General features: G+C 33.0%; 2 protein-coding genes and 1 non-coding gene across 3 annotated transcripts in view; 1 reads left to right on the forward strand and 2 right to left on the reverse strand.

Annotated features, from left to right (window-relative positions):
* Window positions 1-9,908, forward strand: part of LOC135135667 (alpha-1,3-mannosyl-glycoprotein 4-beta-N-acetylglucosaminyltransferase B) — a 124,316-nt gene extending 114,408 nt beyond the window's left edge. Inside the window, exon 11 of the mRNA XM_064064802.1 lies at window positions 8,635-9,908. Coding sequence (XP_063920872.1) covers window positions 8,635-8,667 — 33 coding nt within the window. The 3' untranslated portion in view covers window positions 8,668-9,908. The remainder of the gene's footprint in view (window positions 1-8,634) is intronic.
* A 6,152-nt stretch (window positions 9,909-16,060) lies between these two features.
* On the reverse strand, window positions 16,061-16,134 carry Trnas-gga (transfer RNA serine (anticodon GGA)). Its single transcript has one exon. It is a non-coding gene; the product is annotated as a tRNA-Ser (tRNA).
* Window positions 16,135-20,055: 3,921 nt separating this feature from the next.
* On the reverse strand, window positions 20,056-22,774 carry LOC135134967 (probable cytochrome P450 303a1). Its single transcript, XM_064063884.1, has 4 exons — window positions 22,693-22,774; window positions 20,853-21,910; window positions 20,679-20,796; window positions 20,056-20,625 (listed from the first exon to the last, which is right to left on the reverse strand). Exons 2-4 carry the CDS (start codon window positions 21,896-21,898, stop codon window positions 20,305-20,307), a joined length of 1,485 nt encoding a protein of 494 aa, XP_063919954.1. The 5' UTR covers window positions 21,899-21,910; window positions 22,693-22,774; the 3' UTR covers window positions 20,056-20,304.
* Between the last annotated feature and the right edge of the window lie 1,490 nt (window positions 22,775-24,264).

Consider the following 24,264-nt stretch of genomic DNA (forward strand, 5'->3'; position numbering starts at 1 on the left):
AAATACATTTACTTTAGAATCACCGGAAAAATTTTTTGTTAGAATATTTCGAAAAATATCTAAAAATAAATTGTTACCAAAATAGTAATTAAATAGTGGATTACTATTATTTTTTAATATGATCTGTTTATATTTATTTTTTAGTATAAGAATATTTCCTTTAAAAACGTGATTTATGTGTTAGTGAGATGTAATTAAACACTTTGCAATGTGATTTATGTATTTTTTGTAATAAAATGTAAGTTCGGGAAACCTGTTTTTGAATTTTATAAATAAATTTAGTTCGCTTATTAAGCTTTTTTTTTAATTTTTGGAGCATATGCAACTGCATATCTCTGCATATATTAAGAAAGTTACTGCATATTTGCATAAATTTGGTGCATATCATATGATCATATTTCTCAAAATTTTGCTGCATATTTTCCGCTCTTTAATCATCACACTACAACGGGACGGTCCAGTATTTCAAAAATTAAGTGCATTTCAAACCTTTTCCACAATAGACGAAGAAAATATGCAAATTATGAACGTTTTCATCGACATAGAATGCCTGCTTGAAAGTAATGGAATCATAAAATTGTGGTTATAATATTAGCACAAATGTTTGAATCCAACTTCAGAACAACAAATATTAAACAGAGTTTAAATTAAAATTTTTGAAGTGAAAACTTCCTTAGAAACATCGCGCACACTTTTGAAGTGAAAAGTTCGATAGGTTTTTCCGTGGGTAGTAAATAAGTCTGATCCGTCAGGCTTCGGGTTGAAACGTTCATTCGTGTACACGAATGAGTCAGAGAAAGATGCATGGATACAAGGCCGTTGTGTATGTACGGTGGCAAACTGCCAATGAAATGACGCACCTCGCGTCGAAGCGATTAACCTTCAGGTAGCGAAAAAAACTGGTGTGCTTAAGACTCCACAGAAAATATAAAACGCAAAGATCATCGCATTACAAACTCTAAAATTTTGGGAGAACAATAATTATACTTAACGTTAATTCAAGCTTAGTTACTTAAACTGCAACCTAGCCCTCACTAAACGTACTTGAACAAGAATATAATTATACGTGTAACTATTAATTAAAACCTTTAACTGATTTTGTAAAAACCAATGGAATTTAAATAGTTATGTCGAATGACCCAAAGGATAGATAGTACAAAAATTTTTTCAAAAAAAATTATATGAATATGTGGTTTCAAATTTTTGCCAGATGTCTTATTTTTTCTGTTAAATAAAATACAGTAAATCCACCTAGAATTATTATTTTATTATTATGGTCTTTTCTCTGTTTGTCTTTCGTAAATTTTACTATTCATATTGCATCACTTCAAACATAACCTATTATATATAAAAAAAAGAATTTACATATTTTCCCTTCAACGATTTCATAGACCTTGGTATTAAATTAAGTTGATTTTCCACAATCCTTTATTACGTTCGTTACGGTCAGTTGCGAAGCTATAGTCTGTTTTTTTAAGAAAAAAGTATTCTAACAGATCAACGCTACATTCAACAAATCACAACATTCTATTCCATATCACGTGATCAGCCTAGCTCACAAGAGCGAAAGTTGTAGCATCGTTGACATGTTATTTAAAGTTGACCTTTCTCATAATTGTTATATATTGCAATCCACTTTTTCGTCATAATTTGAGTCATAATGACTTAATGTGTTCACAGTAAGTTGCTTCAATACAACTAGATATTGTGTGGTTTGCGAAATAGGCCACATTTTAATTTCACCCTCTGATAGGGGTAATATAAATATATATGTCCACTTACCCCCTCCCCCGTGAACTCGTATGACAAAATTCACAGAACTCCCGTACAATAGAATAGGTAGAATTTAAAAAAATCCTTTCTCAGTGGGTGCTCACATTACAAAGGAACCTACTGTTTAAATTTCATGTTTCTAGCTTCAGTGGTTTAGCTCTGCGTCGATGACTCGGTCAGGACAAACACTTTTATACGTAGGTATAGATTGATGCTAGTATTCTGATTTTTTCGTTCCCTCATTTTAAACGATACAATCCATTTAACAGCAGCAATAAACTTCGACCTCTTGTAATGACTGTGCTTTATTACCTTAACACCAGGTGGTCCATCTGCCCAACCTATTAGAACTGACATATTCTAGTAAAATTGGGTGGATATTTTGAAACGAAAAGTTTTAAATGTGTAAGGGGAAGCCTATTCAGGATACAATATTCCAACTGGGAAAGATGCCAGACCAACACTGACTTTGCAGAGATTATATTTTTACATAATTTTTCAATAGTAGTTATAATCCCCGTGAATTTTTTCAGTTGCTTTATAAATTTGATCCACTTGACCAATATAAAACAAAAATAATATCAATAAGTCAGTTTTATCCTTATGTAAAGACAGTTGTTAGAGCTAAACCAATTTCCTACTGATGCCTTCACCATGCTATTGCTTCTGCATCGCTTAATCATAATATTTTGACTAACGCTAATAGTTGCGTCATCAGCACCTAAAACAACCCTCACATTAATGTATAATAAAAATAGCGTAGATCTCAGGAAGAAGCTTCAAATCACTATATGCATAAATAGGACGTACAAAAAATCATGAACAGCACATAACCTCAGAATTATAGATACATTTAACGAATTGACAACAACACCTTCAGTAATTGTCTGGTGTAAATGCATCGCTAAGGGAAAACCTTTAAATATAAGTCGCATGAATGGTCACATGAAGACGAGCTCTCAAAAATCGGCAGCCTCTAATCACAAAAGTCATTATCACCACAAAATGTGCATATTTATCACGAATAATACTAGCATATTTAATATGAACACCCCTGTATCTCAAATCGCAGCAAAAATGGTGTAAATACATCGCGATACGACAACGGTTGTGGGTATTTCATCGCAATTTAATGAAATTTGTGTAGGACAGAATGACAGCACAGCAACGGAATTGCCAAAACCACAAACCAACATGTAATTAGAAATGAGCCAGGAATTACTTGATAACTGACAAAGGCCGGAAATTTAAAATACTTGCGTTTGTAGTGCGTAACGCTGGAAGGTGTAAAGTATAAACATGTAATAATAGTAAAGCGTTTATGACGCACAAAGTCATCTAGCAGTGAATTTCTTTGCATGAAAAAATAAAAATATTTGACCACATAAAATTTGTTGCAGGTCACATAAAAGTGTAAATTAATTGATTGCGCAAAAATTTAATTGTGTGAGGGTAGCTTTATAATTTATATCTTTATAATTATAAATCATCAAAATGACTTATTTAAATTAAAAAAAGTCTATAATGTAGTCATGATAGACATCGCTCGAGTGCGCATTAATAGGGTAAAAATGTTCTAGAGAAATGTTGCACTAAATTTAGTTAACACAAAAAGATGCAACAATATTTATTTATACATGACCAAGTAAGTAGGAAGTGAAATTTAAACCTCTTAGTCCTTGCTGATGATGTTTTCGTATTTCGTACTCTTGTCTTTCGGTCCTTTATCTTTGCAATTACATTATTTACATTTCTCGGTCGTCAAAGCAGCAGTTTTTCAACGTTGAGTTCCGTAATTTTGCTTCCTTGCTCTCTAAGTTTAATACATATTAATGACTATTTTCTCAACCAACATTTTGTTAACATAAGCTGGTTCCATTAATATTTTCACTAATAGATAATTTCTTCATTTGTAACTACAGTTCTTTATTAAACCTTCATTTTTTTTACTTTATCTCTTTTGGTTTCTTTGCCAAAAATAAGTGTTCATCGTTATCGTAACAACTGTGGCTAAAATGACTGATACTCCTTAGGGTTTATTTAATCTTTTACATGAAATGTGATGCTAATGAGGAAAACCACATGTGATTAATAAAATTTTAATGAATTACTTGGTAATAAAATTACATTCATTATATGCATCTCTATTCATTACGTTTGTACTCTACTATGGGTACGTTATTTTTTTTTTCACTTAATGAGCCGACCAAAATCGATGCCTACCGCATCCACCGCAACTGTCAATTACTGAATGTTACCTAAACATCATGCAAATCGTTTGTTACACACATGATCAAATATCATGCAAATCGAAATAATTTAAAAGGCAGCTTAATCGAGCTCGAAAAGGTGAACTTTTATCAATTCAGTGATTAAGAATCATGATTTTTTTTTAAACCGAACCGTGGTACCATCAAATTTTTGTATAGGTAATCGATAAGTTTTGCATGAATAAAGTATATATAACACATGTATAATTTGGAATGCACAAAAATCACCACCCTTCAAAATGATTTTTTTTTACTCCAAATAATCGGCGTTAAACGTAAACCGATAAATCTGTTCACTTTGAGCTGTCGGCTCTGCTTTCGGCTGAAATAGATGGAACGAAGGAACGACATAATTTCTAATGAGTAGGAATGCTAATGACACACGTGGTGTAAGCTGTTGTATTTTCAGAATAATAGAACTAAAACTACAAGTTAACGTTGATTAAAACTTAAGCCCAATAAGTATTTACTGTGCACCACAACACGTGTCGTACGAAAGCGGGGGCAAATTAAAAAAAAAAATTGCAACTACACCCGCTTCTCCTCCGACCGAACCATTTTTTTCTGGATTCACTATGCGTACATAGACAGTTGTGTCAAATAAATGGAAAATTAACAAATCTAGTGCATTAATCAGACACAAAAATATACAAGGTATCGAAGTCCACTATTGCTTTTTTAAAGTTTAAAAATTTTTGGCAAATTAACTTTAAAGACTTCATTCTTCAAATAAAAAGAAAATGTTATTAACTTATCAGTGATGATTTTTGGACAATTTTATAAATTTATTGCCGTTGTTAAAAATTTTGAGGGGTTGGCATCACGTTTTTGGTGGGGATGATTAGACAAATTTTGGTTAATATTTAACCATCTATATGAAATTCCGAATATACATACAAAATTTGGCAATAATCGGTCCGGTAATTTCAGAATGTAATAAAAATGGATACAGACGCCAGACAGACAAACAGACGGCAACTTTTTCGTACTCTTGGGGTCATGAAACGTCGAGAAAACATAAAAGTGGTCATTCGTCCGATGGACTCGATTGCTAAACTTCGTTAGCTTACGCTCAAGAAGTAAGAAAATTGAAAGTCGGTTTATTTAATCATGAATAATTTGAAGTTTAATTTCAGTTTCTAGCGTAAAAAAAACTACAACTTGCAGTACTTACAGCATTTTCGTATTTTTCAGGAGTAGTTGTATAGAAAACTTTAGAGACTTCGGAAGGAGAACGAAATTGGTTTTCACAGTCTTCACCATTACGTATTTGTTTTTTCCCGATTTTCTTTATTATGACTTTATTTTTATAACGCGTGGCTTTTATCTTTGAATTGATTAGTTCTGGTTCATTTACAAGTACGTCGAAGTTATCAGTGTTATTACTGTCATGACACAGTTCAACACCAAAAGATTCATCGCGAACACTGTGATCAGATGAGACGCCGTTTGAAGGAAATTCATACCTACCATTTTGTTTTCCTACAACCAATAGGACCAGATTTTCTATTGTCAAACACTCCGTCAATCTCCACACAAACGTTATATTTGTATTAAAACTGAAGAATCATTACAGTATTCATCGAAAATATTAGATTTTTTAGTTATCAAACGTGGTGCAAAAGCTGCGTTATGTATGATTTCGTAGTCCGAAGGATATACTAGTAAGTCCTAAAGCCTGAAATGGGATTGGTTGATGATGACACTGTCTTGAACCTTCAAAAATAGCCAAATCTCAAGTTCGTTAAGTTTTTTAAGGATTTAGGGGTAGAAAATTTAAAACGCCTTCGTCTCAGCAACTTTCGAAGCTCTTAAACACAATTTTGGTAAAAGACAGCAGTTTGCAATGGTGTTACTCGAAACACAATAGAGTGCTTCAATGCTTGTCATTGGGGTACACAATTATACTATCGAAGTGAGATGTAGTACCATCAAACATCAGAAGTGTAGGTCCAAAATTTTTATATTTAGCGAAATGATCAAGCTAATCAATTAACAAAAAATTAGTCATTATAATTTTATATCCTGATTGTAATTATCAGCTTACATGCTGGTGATGCAGTGCTGAACCGCAACCTTTTTCATCCATATTGTAAATGTTCTCACGTCTATCAAACAATTCTGATCTTGTCAAGATAAGTTTTCAATTTAGTAAAGTAGTCATTAACAATGAAACGATTTAATGGTTTACTTTTTGCGCTCTTGCTGGGTTCAATTATTTCTAAAAACGACGATAAGAAACATGTGGACGTTTCTTAGTACGTACATAGTTTAAACGATTTTTGCCCAGCCACTTCCAAAATGTTGGTAAATGAATTAGCCTTTTTTTAAATTGGTAGATGAATATACTTGTCCTCAGTAATTTTGGAATCACTGGCACTCCTATATCGGCTAATCTGTGTATTATACTGTACAGTAGATCTTTTTTCTCTATTTAGTGTAGACTGTCTATCGATCGAGACGCTTGTTTGCAATTCTTTTTCTAAAATGAAGTCCCAATGTATCGTAATTCTAAGGGTCATGTATTGTCTTAAGGACTCAAGATACATTTGTTCCATTTTTAATTGCTCCTAAGGCTTGTTCAGGACATTTTTCACTCCACTGAGCTCTTTTAGTTTTAATTTCAGGCATTATTGCTGAAAAATGTATCAGCTTTAATAGGATAATAGGAACAGAATGCGTGGCAATTTAAGAAATACGATATGTATAGTGAGAACATATGAAAATTTCCGTTTAATAAAATAAATAATGATTTCAAGTTCCTGAGAATTTTTACTACAAACTGTTTCAGCGACCCAAATAGATTTTATATTTTCGCTAATTAGTGCAGCCCATCCCATAGGAAACCATGCATTTTGGTAAGCAACGTTTTTACTTCTCGAGCGTAAGCCAAGGAAATATTGTAATCGGGTCCACGCGCAACAGGCTACTTTTAGGTTTTCTCGGCATTCCGTGATCCCTGCAGTACGAAAAAATAGGTGCCCCATTTCAGTCTGTCTGTCGCTTTTCGTCTGCTTGTGTCGATTTTTATTAGACAGATAATTTCCGAAGCTACCGGACTCGATTGTTGTCAAATTTTATATCTATTTTAGAAATACCGTATAGATTGTAAAACCCTAACCAAAATTTGGCTAATCATCCTCACCAACAATTTGATGACGTCCTCTAAAATTTTTGATTAGTAAATGTCATTTAAATTTTATTTATTTTTCGTGAAGGGGTTGACTGTAACTGTAAAACTTAGTTATTGTACCGGGTAACTATTAATGATTGTGATTTTTTTGTCATTTTTGTTATGCGCGCTGCTGTCAAAGTTGACATGTTAACATTGTTGCCAATAATTCAGAATCACCAACACAAAAGTTATGAGTGAACAATTTTTAAAACTACGTGATAAAAAACTTTATGGTGAAATAACTCTTGTATTTTCAATCCTCAAAAAAGAAGGTGGATTTATTATTGGATTGTACAGTGTTATCAACTTGTGTGGGAAGGTGAAGCCGTAGTTATGAAAAAACGTAAATCATCCAATTAATTAAAATTTATGTAAGCAACGGGGAAGACTTAGGGAATGGAAAAGGGACGAGAAGTAAGGCGGCTCATTATCCCATTGACGAATAATGTTTAACCGCGTAACAACGAATAAAGCATAAAAAAAAATACAAGAGATCTTTCTTTGTTTTCGGTGAAAGAAGTGTTCAATTGCATGTCTTGACGTTTTCTAGAAAGTTTGATATTCTAGTTTTCTGTCACTGTGTTTGATTTTTAATCTTGCTGTATTTGAATACTAATTGCGAAAATTTACTGAGGAGAGGTTTGGAATTAGGTTTTGTACACAACAGATTTGTTTGGTTTAATATTTTGGAATTTCTAGATATATAAATAAGTTTATGGAAAAGTTCTCTAAAAAACCGAGCAGAAATCTTTTTGTAGAATTGAAAATTTAACAGTTATTTCGTCACAACTTTTTTACTATTAACGTTATTAATCTGTATTATCTACAAAAATGACCTTCACTCATCACGGTTACGAAGAAAAATAAAAAAATTATTGCATCCTTATTTTCAAGATGTTACCTTCAGTCTCGAAACCTGAATTTTACATTGACGGCAAATTGACTGGACTAAATTTTAGCGACAAACTAGTGCTATCTGAGTAATGATAATTTACTTAAACAACTACTCGCGATATAATATTTACATATATTTTAGGTGTTTTTGGTAGCTGAAGTATCTTAGTTTGTACCATAGTTTTAATTAGTTTTTTTTTTATTTTTACATACATTATATTTTGATGCCAAAGTATCAAAATAATAGACCGATAAAACAAATTAAAAGCTTTATTTTCTTTTAAAACTCGTGATCATATAAAATTACATCGTCATGAGAGGTTTTAGTTGGATCACATCGTTTCCTTTTGATTGCTTGATAGCTACCACATGTTTCTACATAAAAAAATTTACTTCATGTAAAAGTTGTAAAACTAACCATTCACTCAAAATTTGTAAGCTTGTTATACATATATAAGTAAATCACTTGATACATACAACCTTATATCATTTTTTACTAAAATATTTACCTTTATGTTTCAGATACACATCCAGGACGAACTGGCCACCAGGTGACCAGAGACGGGCGGCCGGGCAGCTCTTTTTTATCCACACATCCGTCATCGCTACATGCTCGACCGCTCACCGTCGCACCCTCTGTGATATCCGAGTCGACAACCCCCGAACACTCCACAACCACGCGTGCAATATCTGCTTATCGCAGCTTCTGCAATTCTGTCACAGCAATTACCTAATCTTGATTGTACCGAATTACTCCTACTATGACTCAACTAAAGTCGTATTCAGCAGACGTCCCATACGCATCATAATTGCTTATTGTCCGATTTCTGCTTTGAGCATTCCCAAACCCCCATCATCGCCTCCATCATACCACATTTCAATTACCTCCAGTGGCCTAATTGGTTTTCATTCATCGACAATCAACGTATGCAGACCCCAAAGGTTGGTCTATATTGCAGGATCAATCTGTCAATCTGCTGAATACAAAAATGGATACCCTTCTGGCTGCAACGAAATTTTAATACTCCAACTCATACTCATTATTGGTTGTCTCGTTATGAAATTCGATTTATTTAAATGCCATGATAAATTATTCAACTAGTCCCCGGGATGAATTAGTTTATCTAAGACAGTCTTATTTTCCATCTTTCTTTTCTTTGTTTAATGTGTATGCACGTACGCTGTAAGAATCTCAATGAAGATAGAAATTCGTGTTGCTTCTAGATAGGTAAATAAAAAAGAAATAAAAAATCTAGAAAAGAAAAATATCTTTGTCTTCCTTAAAAACCCTCTAACAGCGTGCGTGCTTAGAGTAAGCTGTTAATTTTCTTGATAAGCGTTCTTCTATTCATGTAAACAATGTTGATGTGTGATGAAAAATCTATGTGTTAAATAATTGTATTTCAAGTGCGTGATATAGGTTGACCAAATTTGCAAGTATGTTTTGGTTGCTTATTTTTGTAATAGCGTTTTAGTTAGAGCCAGTCTCTAAATTAGTTCCTTGTTGTGTGTTTTAGTTTGTTATTTATTTTATAAAACTATTGTAAGCAATATTTTAACGAATATAATAATTGTTATGTGTACATAATATTTTAGTTTTTTTTTTTTTTGTTAACTCATTTTTTTTTTATTTGGGGTCTATTAATTTCAAGTATATTAACGCATTTTAACATTAATTGTTGTTTATAACAAATATATTGCACTAATAAACGATTGACATCATTGTTAAAAAATGTTAAATGTGAAATTGAGACTGATTGTAAATCAAATATTTAAATATAAACACTAAATATTAACTGTTTGTTTTGTTTCTGAAAAGCACCGATCAGACAAATTAATATAAGGCACGTGATAGCAGAGCTAACTTCAATCAAGTTTTTTGGTGCCTAGTGTCTCTCTGAGCTTCATAATCCAGCTGTGACTCCCTAAATGATTCCATCCCCAGTATTTGCTTTACAACCTAGCCTTTTTTTTTTCACTGGAACTTCTCGATACCAGTTCGCTGGTTTGCGACGGTATTGTTTCAAAACACTCTGAACAGACGTATTATTCACGTTTCAATGGAATCCGATACGTCGCAACCAGACAAATGTCATGTAATACTACTCCAATTTAGATAACGTTTCCATGGAATGCCAGAGTAATTCTACCTTCATCTCCAAAGCTAGAGTTCATCGAAATTGTCCTTGCTAACAAGTATAACTAATAATCGTAGTCCACAACCAGATGTGTCGTTTAAATTACATTTCCTCATGCTGGTACCAGGCTGTTTTTTCCTTTTTTTCATTATTCATGCGTGCTTTTCCATGTTTATGTTTATTTTAATATGTAGTCCTAACTGAAAGAGGCGTTTAATATTTTTACTATTTTTGCAAATATACGAAGATATAAAGCTGCTGGAACCAAATTCCACCACGCGATGAACTTAAAGTTGTCCTAGAGTACTACAGTCATTTTAAAAACTATTGTGATCTAAACTCTTTGCAATATGGATCATTTGTCGCAGTCAAATATTATTTTGTAGATAAAAATACTTCACAACAATATGTATTGTCGTCATATACATTAGTAATGGTCACATTGTCATAGTTATATGTACTTAACAAAAAAGTCTTAAAATAATATTTATGAAGCATAAGAGAGTAATTTAGGAACAATGAAAATTCCTCCTTTGTTTACTAGTTTTAGTAGCTATATAACTTTTCATATCTTTTTTAAAATAATACAATAATACGTCATCTCTACCGGGCTAAATACTTCCAATCATATCCCGCTTTTACCATTGATTTGTAGATCTCAGCTCCTTTATCATCCAGCTGCAACATTTTGCTGCAAACATGCTACACAGTTTTCTTGATTATATTGTACCAACACGTATTTGTTTACAATCAAACGATTTATGTTGTCTTCGTCACAACCAATCACCATCATCAGTACCATCACAATAAGAAATATAAATTTTGATTGAATTGAACTCTCAGATCGTTATCACTGATGACATCAGATTGATTTTTTGTCCTTACTAGTTGAAGGTTTTTGTAAGGCTAATCAAGTGGCTGGCGCAGCTCTAAATAATTTCTACGAGTAATAAGTATCATGATCGTTTTTTATTTTCACAGGTATAAGTTTCTGATAATGTTCTCTATATTTTTAGTGGGGACAACTACTAAAAGTTTTATTTCTAAAGTTTTCGAAGAAATTCCTGGAAAGTACAAATGGCAGATATGGAAACTACAGCCAATCGTCTCCTCTTCCCGAAAAGGGTCGGTTTTGCTTATCACAAGTGCATCAAGGCGTTCAGAATGCTCAAAACAATAATAAAAATAGCTCAGAACTTATAAATTTCAACAAAAAGTTCATATCCACATAAATTTTTAAATAGTTTATTGTTAATATTTTTAAACCCGTAAAGTGGAATCGCAACAAATTATATATAAAAAAAAGTTAAAAGTTGCATTTCTGAAATTTGTAAACTAATTCCTTGAAGCTACAAAGGCCAGAACGTGGAAAATATACATAATCGTCTCCTTTTCGCGAAAAGAGTCAATTTTAAAATCGCGAGACAATCAAGCTGTTTGGAATACTCAAAAAAATGCGACATTTAAACGTTTTCTTGGTGTTTTCGATGTAAAAAAAGAAAACACATACTTATGTAATGTTTAATACTGTGGTGACTGAATTTGAAATTTCGGGCTGAAAAAAAATAACAACGGCGCGAAATCGCATTTGAATAATTTGAATTTGAAAAAAATTCAATTAAGGAAATCGTTAAACATAGGCAACCATGTGCACGTCCCGTTGTTTTTCTGATAGTGGGTAGTTCTGCTAGGGAATTTTAGTTAGAGGGTTGGTAGTGAGAGGTGTGCTTTCTTTGTAGAGGGTACACTTTTGGTATGTTTATTGTGAGTGTAACCACGTGATGAGTTAGCTAGGTTAAGGTTAGTTGGTTTGGTAGTTAATAAAAATGGGGAGCCTTTGTTTAACGAAAATTAATCGTAACGACGATGACGGCACAGTTTCCCCAACACGCGTAGTTAATTCTTGTGGTTTTCCCAAACGGAAATAAGTGAATTTTCGACCGACGCTAACATGTGGTGTAAATTTGATTCATTGTTTTTAAATTCACAATTCATGTTAGGATTTTAATCGTTAAGTGGTTCCAACACAATGTAACAGTCATAAGTTTGTTGAAATAAAGGTACTTGCTAGCAGATTTCAAGAAATTCACTTAGTAAGGGCTCATTCTTTGTTTATCTAGTTATGAATAAGTTTCTGGATGCTTATACTTAAGTGTTATAATGTATCACTTCTTAATTTTTCGCACAAGATTGCTAATAGTTCATTTACGGCAGTTAAAATTAATCTAATGTTATCCGTCTCTGGGACCGTGAAAGTACAGTAGAATTCATACTATCGTACACTGAGGTACGGGGGAATATAAATTTTTCCCTTTAGGCAATTATTATCATCGTTATCATTATTATATAACGAGATATTTTTCTCGCAACATGAAAAGCAATATTACCGAGACGCATATTTCTCGCAACGTTGAAAATTACATCACCGAGAAGGCTTTCTCGCAACGCCGGATACATTTTGTGTTGTTTATTTATCATGTGTTTTGTTTGGGATAACGTGGGGACAGAGCACGATATAAAATCTCAATGTTTTAAGTAACCAAGCGCTTGGATCAAGGCATAATTTCACATCACGTAAATTCTTTGTTTGAATCGTTGATAAAGTGTGGCATAATTTAACATCAGGTAAATTATTTGTTCTGGCAGCGGAACGTGTTTTCAAACCGAGCACATGTTTGAACTGTAAAATATCGTTGAACAAATTAACAACATTGTTCCTTTGATTTAGACCATTATTTGCACAGCGCAACAAAACTGATCGCACTTCTGGGAAACATATTTTTGACGCATTTTTTTAACAACGCACTCGTCCGACGTCATTTTGAACCAGCTGAATAACTTCACTTTTTTTTAAATTTAAACAATAACTCGAATGGACACAAAATATTAATCTTATGTAAAATTGTTAGCTTTGCCATTCTTCACCTCATACAATAATTCTGTATCTCATAATTTTAGCCTCAGAAATTTTCTTTGTTGTATAATTTAAATTGAACGTAAATTTTCATGTCCTGCAATTTCTAACCTCCCGTAATTTTTTTTTGTATGCTCAAGTTTCAGTCGACATCAGATCTTTTTGTTTTTATAAATCTTTGCCAGTTTTTTTTGACGATGTAAATATTTTGTTGATTAATGCTTCTATCATATAAATTGTCTGATGTCCAATCTTAATATCAGATAAGAATTCTTTGCTGTTCAAAATTTCACGAGAGTGTAGGGAATTTAAATGTTGTTTATTGCTTTTTTTTTAAGTTTGGCACTTGTTCAGTTGTAGTTTAATGTCAGAGTTATAGAAATTGAACACATTTAAATGGAATTGAGGTTAAATAACACAGAAACACGTGGCGGAAACGGAGTGCGCGGTTCCTTGTCGAGCTGCTAGATTTAGAATAGGGACGGTCGGGTGACGTGACGCCGTCAGCTTATTTATCGCCGTGATTTCTAACCACGAGTTTGCGACCGTAACGGCCTGGGTAGCGCGGCACATTTCTTCGTTTGACAGAGGGGTGCGAGGCGGCAGTGCTTGTCGATATTACCCTGTATACCGCACCACTAGATACCTAATTTGAATAATGCACTAATAATCGAAATTACTAACAACGTTTAAATATTTTTTACTATTAAAAGTAGTAGTACATTTTAATTAGAAATATTTCTGTATAAAAGAGAAATACAGCAATTTATTTGATTTTTAAGAACAAACCTGACCAATACCGGCGCAATGCCATAATTATTTTCTTGTCGTCCAATGTTCCTTGTACATATTTGGATATTTACAGGAATTAAATAAAAGTAATAATATAAGTATTTAGAAAAATATTTGCGAACAGTTCTTAGACTACTGAGTTGTATAAAATAATATAAGTAGAATTACTGAAAAAAATACATAGTAATAAAATTTTATGACACAATTAGGATTGACAGTGCCAAGCCGGCTTTTCGCATTATGATCCTTGTAAACTTGTAAACGGCGCTACGTGCCTGCAAAATTCCCGTGAAAGTATATTTAACACGTAACACAGGGATTTTACATGTAAAAAACAGAAACTTTAAAATATTGATTCTCCAAAATTATTTTAGAGCTAAACATTAAATGCAAAAATTGTAGAGAATAAAAAATTGTATCTAAATCTTTTTATTTATTTTGTAACACTTTATGGTATTGAAATAAAAATAAAAAAGGATTCAGGATTTGTGATAAAATAATACTAGTTGTGAAATTCTTATGCTCATCAGAGAGTTGTTAGGGCTTCTTCTCCAGTCATATTATTTTCTTTCTTCAACCTCCACTTTTATTCCCAAATAAGCGTCATTAATGGCATTATCTATTGTCGTCAACTGTTGGTTTTCTTTGATTAATAATTTCGTTCTTTGTCCTACATTTCTAACCAGTGTTGGGCATTATCTAGATAAAGTATCTAGATACATATTTGGGTATCTATTATCTGTATATAGATACAGTCAAATTTAAGCACAAAATATCTGTATACAGCCTGTTACAGAAAAAAGTACATTAATTTTAACTGGTAACAGAACTAATCCAAAGCAATTAAATTTGTAAATAACATTTTGTCGTAAACCCTTTCGTGATTGAGTTAAAATTAGTCAAAGATTTAATACAAACTCACCTACCCGCTCATAGCTTACAAAGCAGTTTCTTGCGGAGAGGGATAAGAAATGAACACATCACGGAACAAAAAAATGTAAACATTTGAATGCAAGGCTGTAATAGGTAATGGAGACCTACCTTGAAATCGCCAAAAACTTCATAATAAATGTTCAAAGTGCTCACCATTAGTGCCTAGACAACACTGAAGACGGCGACGAAATGAGTCTTTGACTCTTTGTAACATAATTTCATTGTTTCGAATTGTTTCACCAGCACGTATCACTCGTTCCCGCAAAATTTCAAGAATATCAAAATTCTTTATGCTTGCACTGCATTTCCTCGGCTTCTCCATACACTAGCACCATGTCCGTGTATTCACTGTTGGAATAGCGGGGCATAACTTCACACAACGAAAAATGAAAACACCGCAAAGGAAAGTCGAAAAGGAACTAACTGTTTTGAAGCTGATAAAACGTTATCGCTAGCCAACTCGCCAAAAAATTGGGTAAAAACAAACACTTTCCACCTGATGCATCGAAAGTGAAATTCACGGTGAACAATTGAAGAAATGTATGGCCGGCTCGTTAAATAATGAGGAGTAAAACTGACAAAAAAAATTCGTTTTTGAAAAAATGCCAAATACAAAAATGTTTTTTGTTGACGAGTTCTGTTCGTGCTTATATTTAATGTACTTTTTTCTATAACACGTTGTATAGATACAAAATAAATGCCAAAGATCTCATCTTTTTTATTATACTTTTTTTTTATTAATTGGTAGTTTAGTTACTGTAGTACTACTTTTGACATTTCATGATGGTGATGGTAGTTCCATAGACAAAAATAGAGACAAGAGGTCCACTCATAGTGTTCTATTTAATCATTTTAGCCATTTCATATACCGTAGCCTTCAGTACTATCCATCTTTAAATATAATTCTGAAGGGTAATAAATGTGAGGTCTCGTAATTCTAAGATGGTATTTTAAATGCCATAAACCATAATTCACTATTCACTGAATTTTACAGTAAACGCTTGTCGGGACAACACATTTTACCTGCTTAGGCAGGAAGTTGGTTGTAACGGGTGTTCAATTGAAAAATCACTTACAGAAAGCGTTAGAATTTCATTTAACACAAACGGCATGTCTGCTCTTATAACATCCACTTGGTAGAAAGCCCTTGTAGATAAGCAGAGAAAAATGTTGTGCCTCGGTGGGATTCGAACCTCACGCCTCTTGCGCTCCGGGCAAGCATCCTAACCACTAGACCACGAGGCCACTTATCTTTCTCTGCTTACCGACGTGTTATTGTGCCGCCACACCCCTGTTATATGTTATAAGATATAAACGCAGAATTAAATTAAATTTAATTAAACAAAATAACAGAAACAGACCAAGTACGATATTTTCTTAATTAAAACAATCAAGGAGGCTGTTTTTGTAAACAGTGTTTTTCAGCATTTGATTATAAGTTTTGGCAGTTAATAAACGTTTTCACGCGAAAACAATGCCGTTAACTCTTACAGACGTTTCTCAAATTGTCGCTCTGTTTCTATTATTTTGTTAAATTAAATTTAATTCTGCCTTTATTTGTCTTCTTTTTTTTTGCTAATTTATATACAGGGTTATTCAGCTAAGATAACCAATTTATGTTTTTAAAATAGGCAACCCAAAATACCGATTCCACCTGAACCTGGATTACAAAAAATGTTTCAAAATTAAATTGTATCAAAGTTTGCTAAAATAGAAACGTCAGTTAACGTCAGTGTCAGAAAAACTCCTATGCATTCAATAATGAGAAAACCGACATGATCCTTAGTTATGGACACGTTATGAAGAATGACACAAAAAGGCTAGGCGTACAGCACAATTGTATGCCCGAAGATACCCTGACCGTGTGTCCTCAACACCCAAAATTTTCAGCTAGAAAATTCATTGCGTAAGAAAGTGGCCTGCTAACAAGAGGAAACGGAACCAGACTGCGGCTAGCTTGGAAAATGAAGTATTACTTCTTGCACAAGTTAATGAGAATCCCCATATGGGAGTTATGGGACAAATTGCTATTGCTAAACAAATAAATAAATTTCATCCTAACCGGTAACCGCTCTAACCATCTGCACCTGGAGCATGCACTTCGACCCACAAACCAACTACAAAGATTGGTCGGTTTTTCGTTATTATCGTAAGAATGCATAGGCATTTTTCTGACACTGACGTTTCTATACACTTATAAGCAAACTTTGATACAATTTAATTTTGAAACATTTTTTGTAATCCAGGTTTAGGTGGAATCGGTATTTTGGGTTGCCTATTTTAAAAACAGAAATAGGTCATATTAGCTGAATAACCCTGTATATATGTTACAGTCAAAGCGTACATTTCAGCGGATGTATACACTGACTAGTCAATGTATACATTGACGTACGGTTTTAGCCAAAGTATTCACTGCGCATGGAAATGGATACTTTTACTAGTAAATGTATACATTCACTAGACAGTGTATGCATTTACTGCAATCTGTTAGTCAAAGCTTCAATAAAAAGAAATACTTAAATATCACAATTGAGGAGCTCGGAGAAGAAGTAGTACAAGTGACATTTTTATTAAAAATGAGTTAAGTGTTGAACAGTATATTCACTAATGCTTATGGAGAAATAGAAATAACATATTATATCGTAATGTTTTAGTAACCAAAAATCCCGATTTTCTTTCTTTGGCAAAGTTTTTGCATTTTTCACTTCTGCCTTTAACTTTAGATATTTTTCTAAATTCATCCGAAAACTGTTGGGTTTTTGCGGGATTTTTTCAATGTGTTCATAAAACTTTGTTTTTTTTTGCAGTTTTATCCATTGTAGATAATATTAAACTAACACTTAATATGTACTGCACACCACACAAAAACAATAAATCACAAATACCGCTAAAACATCAGTAGGTACAATGTGAGGTTATGTCACCATGTATTATTTGGTGCATACTTTGAGTAAGCGGGAACCGTTAATGTATACATTGACTAGTTAAAGCCTTAGATCATATAATAAATAGATACCAATACTCAAACTGAAAGCTGTGACTAGACATGAAGTTATCTGTTGTCGTTTTCTACGTCAAGGGGAGTAGTATAATGCTATCCTTGTGTGATCACCACATCTTCATCTTTGTTATATGCATTTCATCTGCATATGTCTATTTCACTTCCATCCTTGTACCGCACCAGCGCAACAAATCGCTTTTGACAGATGTTTCTTCTAACCTCTCTTTCGAGTTGTTGTACAAAAAACAATTTTAGAATTTAGAACAAAGATCCTATTTTAAGTGATGTAGTCATAAAGAATCACAATTGCTGCCCAATAATTTACTATTCCTTTCATTATCTACTGTGAATTATTTATAAAATCAAGCTGTCAACATCTTTCTTCCGAAGTTAGTTCAGACTGGTTCAGACATACTTCCTAAAATTTAGGCGCGCAAAATTCAAATAGTGATCAGGCAATGATAGCTTCATTGTAATTCCTCCATGCACGAGAGAGATGTGTGACAGGAGGATGTCGTCACAGGCTGTCCTAGGGAAAGAACACGGCATGGTGGTATCTATTTATTATATGATCTAAGGTTAAAGCTTACACATCGTCCATTGTGAACACATTTACTGCGCAAATCAGTCAATGCATACATTGTCTAGTCAGTGTATATGTTACAGCTAATATCCGAAATCCGTTATTATGCATAATAACTAGACATTTTAGGAATTATGCGTAATAACTAAACTTGTCAGTTATTATGCGTAATAACTGAAATTTTCAGTTATTATGCATAATAACGGAAACGTTTGGGTAATATTGATAATAACTAACAGAGGAACAGGAATTATGCACAATATTTTCAAAAAAGCTACCCACTCTGCCTCCCTTTCCCCTACATATCACATGTACAGTTGATTTAAAAAAAACGGGACAAATTACAGTAACAGAAACTTCATATTCCCATTGCTTTTCATTGATCTATGAGAACCTGAATTGCTCATCTTGTCCCGTTTTTTGTGAAATCAGCTATTATGCATAATTTCTGTTCCTCTGTTAGTTATTATCAATATTACCTAAACGTTTCCGTTATTATGCATAATAACTGAAAATTTCAGTTATTACGCATAATAACTGACAAGTTTAGTTATTACGCATAATTCCTAAAATGTCTAGTTATTATGCATAATAACGGATTTCGGATATTAGCTGTAACATATACATTGACGGAATGAACACTTTGACTGTAACATATACATCATGTGTCAGTAGTGAATGGTTCTTTAATAAAATAACGATCAGTAATTAAATTAATAATTTTTAAAGCTTGGTTTTGCGAAATTTTTCAGGGTGGCCGGTTTTTTCGGCCGGTCGGTGTATTATGTATTTTGTATATATTATTGGAGAGTGTCGAAACTCGACCGGGCACTAGCACGCGTCGCTGTCCAGTGTGATGTATCGGAGAGTAGTATTTGGAGGATACTCAGAGAACAACTGTACCTCTTTCAGGACCAGAAAGTTCAGTTATTGAAACCAACAGACTTATCACGTAGCGCAGGCAAAAGTTTTGTGAGTGGGTTAATAGAAAATTAAACGTACAACCAAATTTTGTATCTCTTATACCATCAATTGATGAGGCCGGATACACGAGGGAAGGTGTAATCAACACCCAGATTTGGGCCAAAGAAATTCCGTACGCCATTAGGGAGCAGCATTTTCAATTTCTTCCTAAATGTTTGTGATGTTAACAAGATTAGGAAAATACGTATCCTAGTAACTGTTTTTGACCATAATCTATTAATTATAATCATTATTAGTGTCCATGAGTGACTGAGGATCCATGCGCGGGTAACCTTAATTGAGATAAAACTTTAGCAATTTTTAACTCGATAATTAAAAAGTTCTTGACAAAACTATATTAAAAAAAGTTGTGAGTTTGATGAGCTCTATAACTGATTAAAATTAATGTACTTATTTCTGAGACACCCTGTAAGTATATTGTATTTATGACCATATTTGGCTCATTGGCTTTAAGGTTAAAATTCAAATTCAGTATTTTTCGCTCACGGTGAAAATAATCATAACACACATTTTATTGAATATTATAAAATAAAAACTACAAATTTGTTACTCATAGGTATTCATATGTGACAATTACTCGTATTTGATTTTTATGAGTAATTTACACATAATAATTATTAGGCTACTTTTATACACAATATGTATACATTATGATTTTTAGTAAATTACCAGATACTTTCATGTTGAAAATAATTTTCAAAAAATGTAAATTATATTATTGGCACAATGTTCTGAAAATACAAAAATAAAATATTTAAGTAGGGTTACAAAGACTAGCACTTTATGTGACTTGACATATTCAACACATTTGTTGAAATTATAACGTATTTTAACAATATTAATTTACTTAATCCCTCAGTGTGACAAGTGCTTGAAAAGGTAAAGGTCCGGGAGTGACCCCATCAATACATTCAGTTGTCGGTGGACAACCAGGTGGTATTGAAAAGTTAAAATGCTGTAAGAGAGCGGAAGTAAACAAGAAAACGTTAGCTCTAGCAAGCGTTTCTCCTAAACATCTATGTTTTCCAAATCCGAATGGAATGTATGTCTCCGCTAATGTGATTTTCCCATCCTTTAAATATCTTTCCGGTTTAAATGTTTCCGGTTCTTCCACGCCGCTGTCAGGGCCCATTAAAGTTCCATGCAAATTTGCTATTACCATAGTGTCCTAAAATAATACAGTCGTAACGAAACTAATAAATGTTAACAATTATGGCGTACTTTTGGGATGAAGTGTCCATTTAAATGTGTATCCCTGAGGGCGCGATGAGGCACTGTGAAAGCTCTTCCGGAGAACATTCGTAAAGCTTCCAAAACTACGCATTCCATATAGGGCATTCTAAAACATAATGTGTTTATTATAACTGAATACAAATTTATAAACGATAATCTTACTTTGGCCTATCTTCCAGAGTTGGAAGTCTGTCTCTACCGACAACTTGATCTATTTCCTGCTGTGCTTTTTTCTGTACATCTGGATAACGTATCAGATTTAGGAAACAGAAACCAAGACTTTTACTGGTAGTTTCAGAACCAGCCATAAACATATCCATACAAATTGCTAGCAACTGTTTTTCGCAAAAACTTTCGTCTCGATTGGGAGAATTTAAAATTTTTAAATAAACATCCATAAAATCTCTTAAATTATTTTCATCATACGTTTCCTTATGACGCGTGAGTTCTTTATACAAGAAATCCCATACTTGCAAGTGTGTTTCAACATAAAGTTTATATCCGGACACCTCAGGAGCTATAAACTTTAAAATAGGAAAGTGACTGAAGGGACAACCAACCATATCGACCGCAGAAAACAATCTCCCTAAAATATCTTGCAAACTCAACAAGTTTTTGTCTTCAGGACTATATCGAATCCCGGCCATCATCATCCACAAAGTATTTAAAATGTGTATACTAAATGCTGACGCCATATTATGGGTAAATGAAGATTTCCCAGCCAGCATTTTTTTGAAACTTTCCACCATGATTCCCGTTTCTTCTTCAATCATCGCGGACATATTTTTTCTGCCGAAACCGAACTCTCTTAACTGACGCAAAATAAATCTTCTTTGCTCCTGCCAGTATTCACTGTCTGTTAATAAAACTCCTCGTCGTTCGCCCCACGTTCTCATGTCATAAAACGGTCCTGTCGGTCTACCACCCAAATCTTCTGATGATAAAAATTCTCGAATTGCTTGTTTTCCGTACACAATGACTATCAAATCTTTGCCCACTTTCAAACCAATCACAGGTCCATGTTCTTTGGCCATAACTGCAGTTGCTTTGTAGAGATTGCGATACTGCTTTCTCTTTTTTAAGAGTACATAAGCAGAGCCTATAATTGGTAGCCACTTTGGTCCTGGCGGATAATTTTTTGGTTTTTTAGTGTCTAAGTAAGCTAGTAATCCTAGAATTACTACGAAGAACGCTATTGCTGTCCACATTTTGTCCTAAAACTAAATTATAATCAATTAAAAATCATTAAAATCGGTTTCATTTCGAGGTGATTATTTTTAAGACAATTTATGATATTAATTAGATCGACAGTAAGTGGATTATAAACATTTAATTTTAAGTGCAACACAGATCTTTTAAATCAACTTATTGGTCGCATAGCTACTAAATACTACTAATTATTACAAAATGAATTGTTTAATGTTAAGCAGTGCAACCCAAAACACGCACTACCAATATGATACGACAATCTGATTTTCGTAAATAGTGTTGATAAAATCTCGTTATATTAGTGCAATGCATTAATTAGAATGTTTAACTTTAATTCTGCCTAAAATATTTAACTATGAAGAACTGTTTTGTGGAACCTACATTTTATTTTTACCGTATAATTAAAACGTTACGTAATATGAAAAAGGAAAGTTTAATGAAATGTCGAACCCAACTCTTTTCCGCATGTGTATGAATAAGATCGCAGCTCGGATTTGTCTTCGGAACAGGTGAAAGTTGTTCGGATGCTGACCAGAATTACATAATAATTATCCGGGAAGTATTCATTGCACAAGAAGAAAGAGAATCTACGTGACTGCTATTGGCAAACGAGAACGTTTTTATGGTGATATTTATTTATAAAATGTGGAGAAATAATAGCAAAAAATTACTTTCACTCATAGAATAATATCACGCCACAAGATTTTTTTTGTTTGAAATAACAATATACTCAGGTATGTAAGTTTTTGAAATACATATGAAATTCTGGGATTAAAATAAACAATATTCTTACCGAGAACAGGCTAAGATTTTTCAAGACGCCTACTTTGAATCACTGTATCACAGCACTTCCACCCTCCACACTCGAAATACACGGTGTGGTGTCTGTAAAGTTCTCATATAGCGGTTCTCCCACTAAACTAAAGATACACTTTTCGTAATATTTACTCTAATGTTTTCTGAGAATTTTCGGCGGATCTTAATTTCTTCATTCTGTTATAATTAAAATTCCTTTCTCAAACTAAAAAAAATTATATTTTATACAAAATGTTTAAACAACTAAAATTTAAGTTAAATGGTGTTTGCTTATAGCTTATTTAAGTATCGGTCTTCGGTTTCCCAACTACCACAAATAGCAAAGAATAAAACTAACGTTTTTTCGCCATTAAGTTATTTACTCGGTATACTTAAATATCTACTATGAAAGATGTAGCTTCATTAAAGAAAACTTTTTCGCCTTTTTTACTACATATGTATTTTAAAAGTGAAGATTTTATGGAATTTTATCAAATTCCAGATCATGTATTAACAGTTTTGTAGTTTAATAAATATTTATTATTGTTTTCAGTACACGGTTTGACTATGTACTTATTATATTATTTTTGTAGATACATTATATAATTCAAGAAAAACATGCGTGATGGATCTAATTTGAAGAAATATTTCGTCAGAATCTTAAATGATCCTAAAATTCTACCTACAAGCATTTTCAATTATGACGTTTGATTACTGAAATGTTTCTCGGTTTATACCGATACAGCAATAAAAAATACGATCAAAGATAGCCATGGATTTTTGAAGATTTGTTTTTGATAGAATTTTTGTCTTGTCAAAACACCTTCAATTTGAAAGTTTGAGTTGAAAGTGCTATGATAAAAGTCAAAGTTTAAAAAATTGGTCGAAGTACAATAAAACATATCCAGATTTTTCGAAAAATTATAACATTTGATTTTGCGAATTTTATGTTTTTAAGAGAACCCCTAGATAAGTTAAAATAAAGATTTGTACCTTATGATGACGTTATCAACATTTTTGCAAGGATACTTGTATCAGTTTGGATGGGTGTATTATAATCTAATACTATTAAACGAGCAAAATTTGTATATATATATTTTTATATTTATATATCTATATATATAATGGGTTTCTCGAAAACGGCTCTAACGATTTCGATGAAATTTACAGGTTGGGGTTTTTTTGGGTCAAGAAATCGATTCATCATAGTTTTAACTTCTGAAAATTACAGCTTCATACATTTTCAGCAATTTTCAGGCAGTGAATTATATTTGTTGCTCAGCAACATCAGATGACACTACACGAACACGAGATTGTTTTAGAGAAGTTTGGGTGACAGTACGTTTGACGTACCTTTTTATCTTCAACTGTACTTACCGAAACATACTCCACTGTATATAGGACGTTAAGATTCACCTTCTGAAGTGAGAAAATTTACGGAAAACTAAACAGCGGATAAAAGGCGCACGAAAGTGCGTTGAAATGAGGTTATTTTGTCAAGCATTAATTTCGGAGGCTTCCACGGTCGGAGTCCATATACAGCGTGTTATTGAAAGGTACGTACAAAATA

Source organism: Zophobas morio, unplaced genomic scaffold, assembly GCF_036711695.1.
Source record: "Zophobas morio isolate AGI-343-1 ecotype UQ-CSIRO unplaced genomic scaffold, CSIRO_AGI_Zmor_V1 ptg000024l, whole genome shotgun sequence".
Lineage (NCBI taxonomy): Eukaryota > Metazoa > Arthropoda > Insecta > Coleoptera > Tenebrionidae > Zophobas > Zophobas morio.

Coding starts and splice junctions, on each gene's coding strand:
- LOC135134967 (XM_064063884.1), bottom strand. CDS start 21,898: ATGTGGACAGCAATAGCGTTCTTCGTAGTAATTCTAGGATTACTAGCT. Junction 20,797..20,852: donor ACTCTGGAAGATAGGCCAAA/GTAAGATTATCG, acceptor ATTATGTTTTAG/AATGCCCTATATGGAATGCG. Junction 20,626..20,678: donor ATGGACACTTCATCCCAAAA/GTACGCCATAAT, acceptor GTATTATTTTAG/GACACTATGGTAATAGCAAA.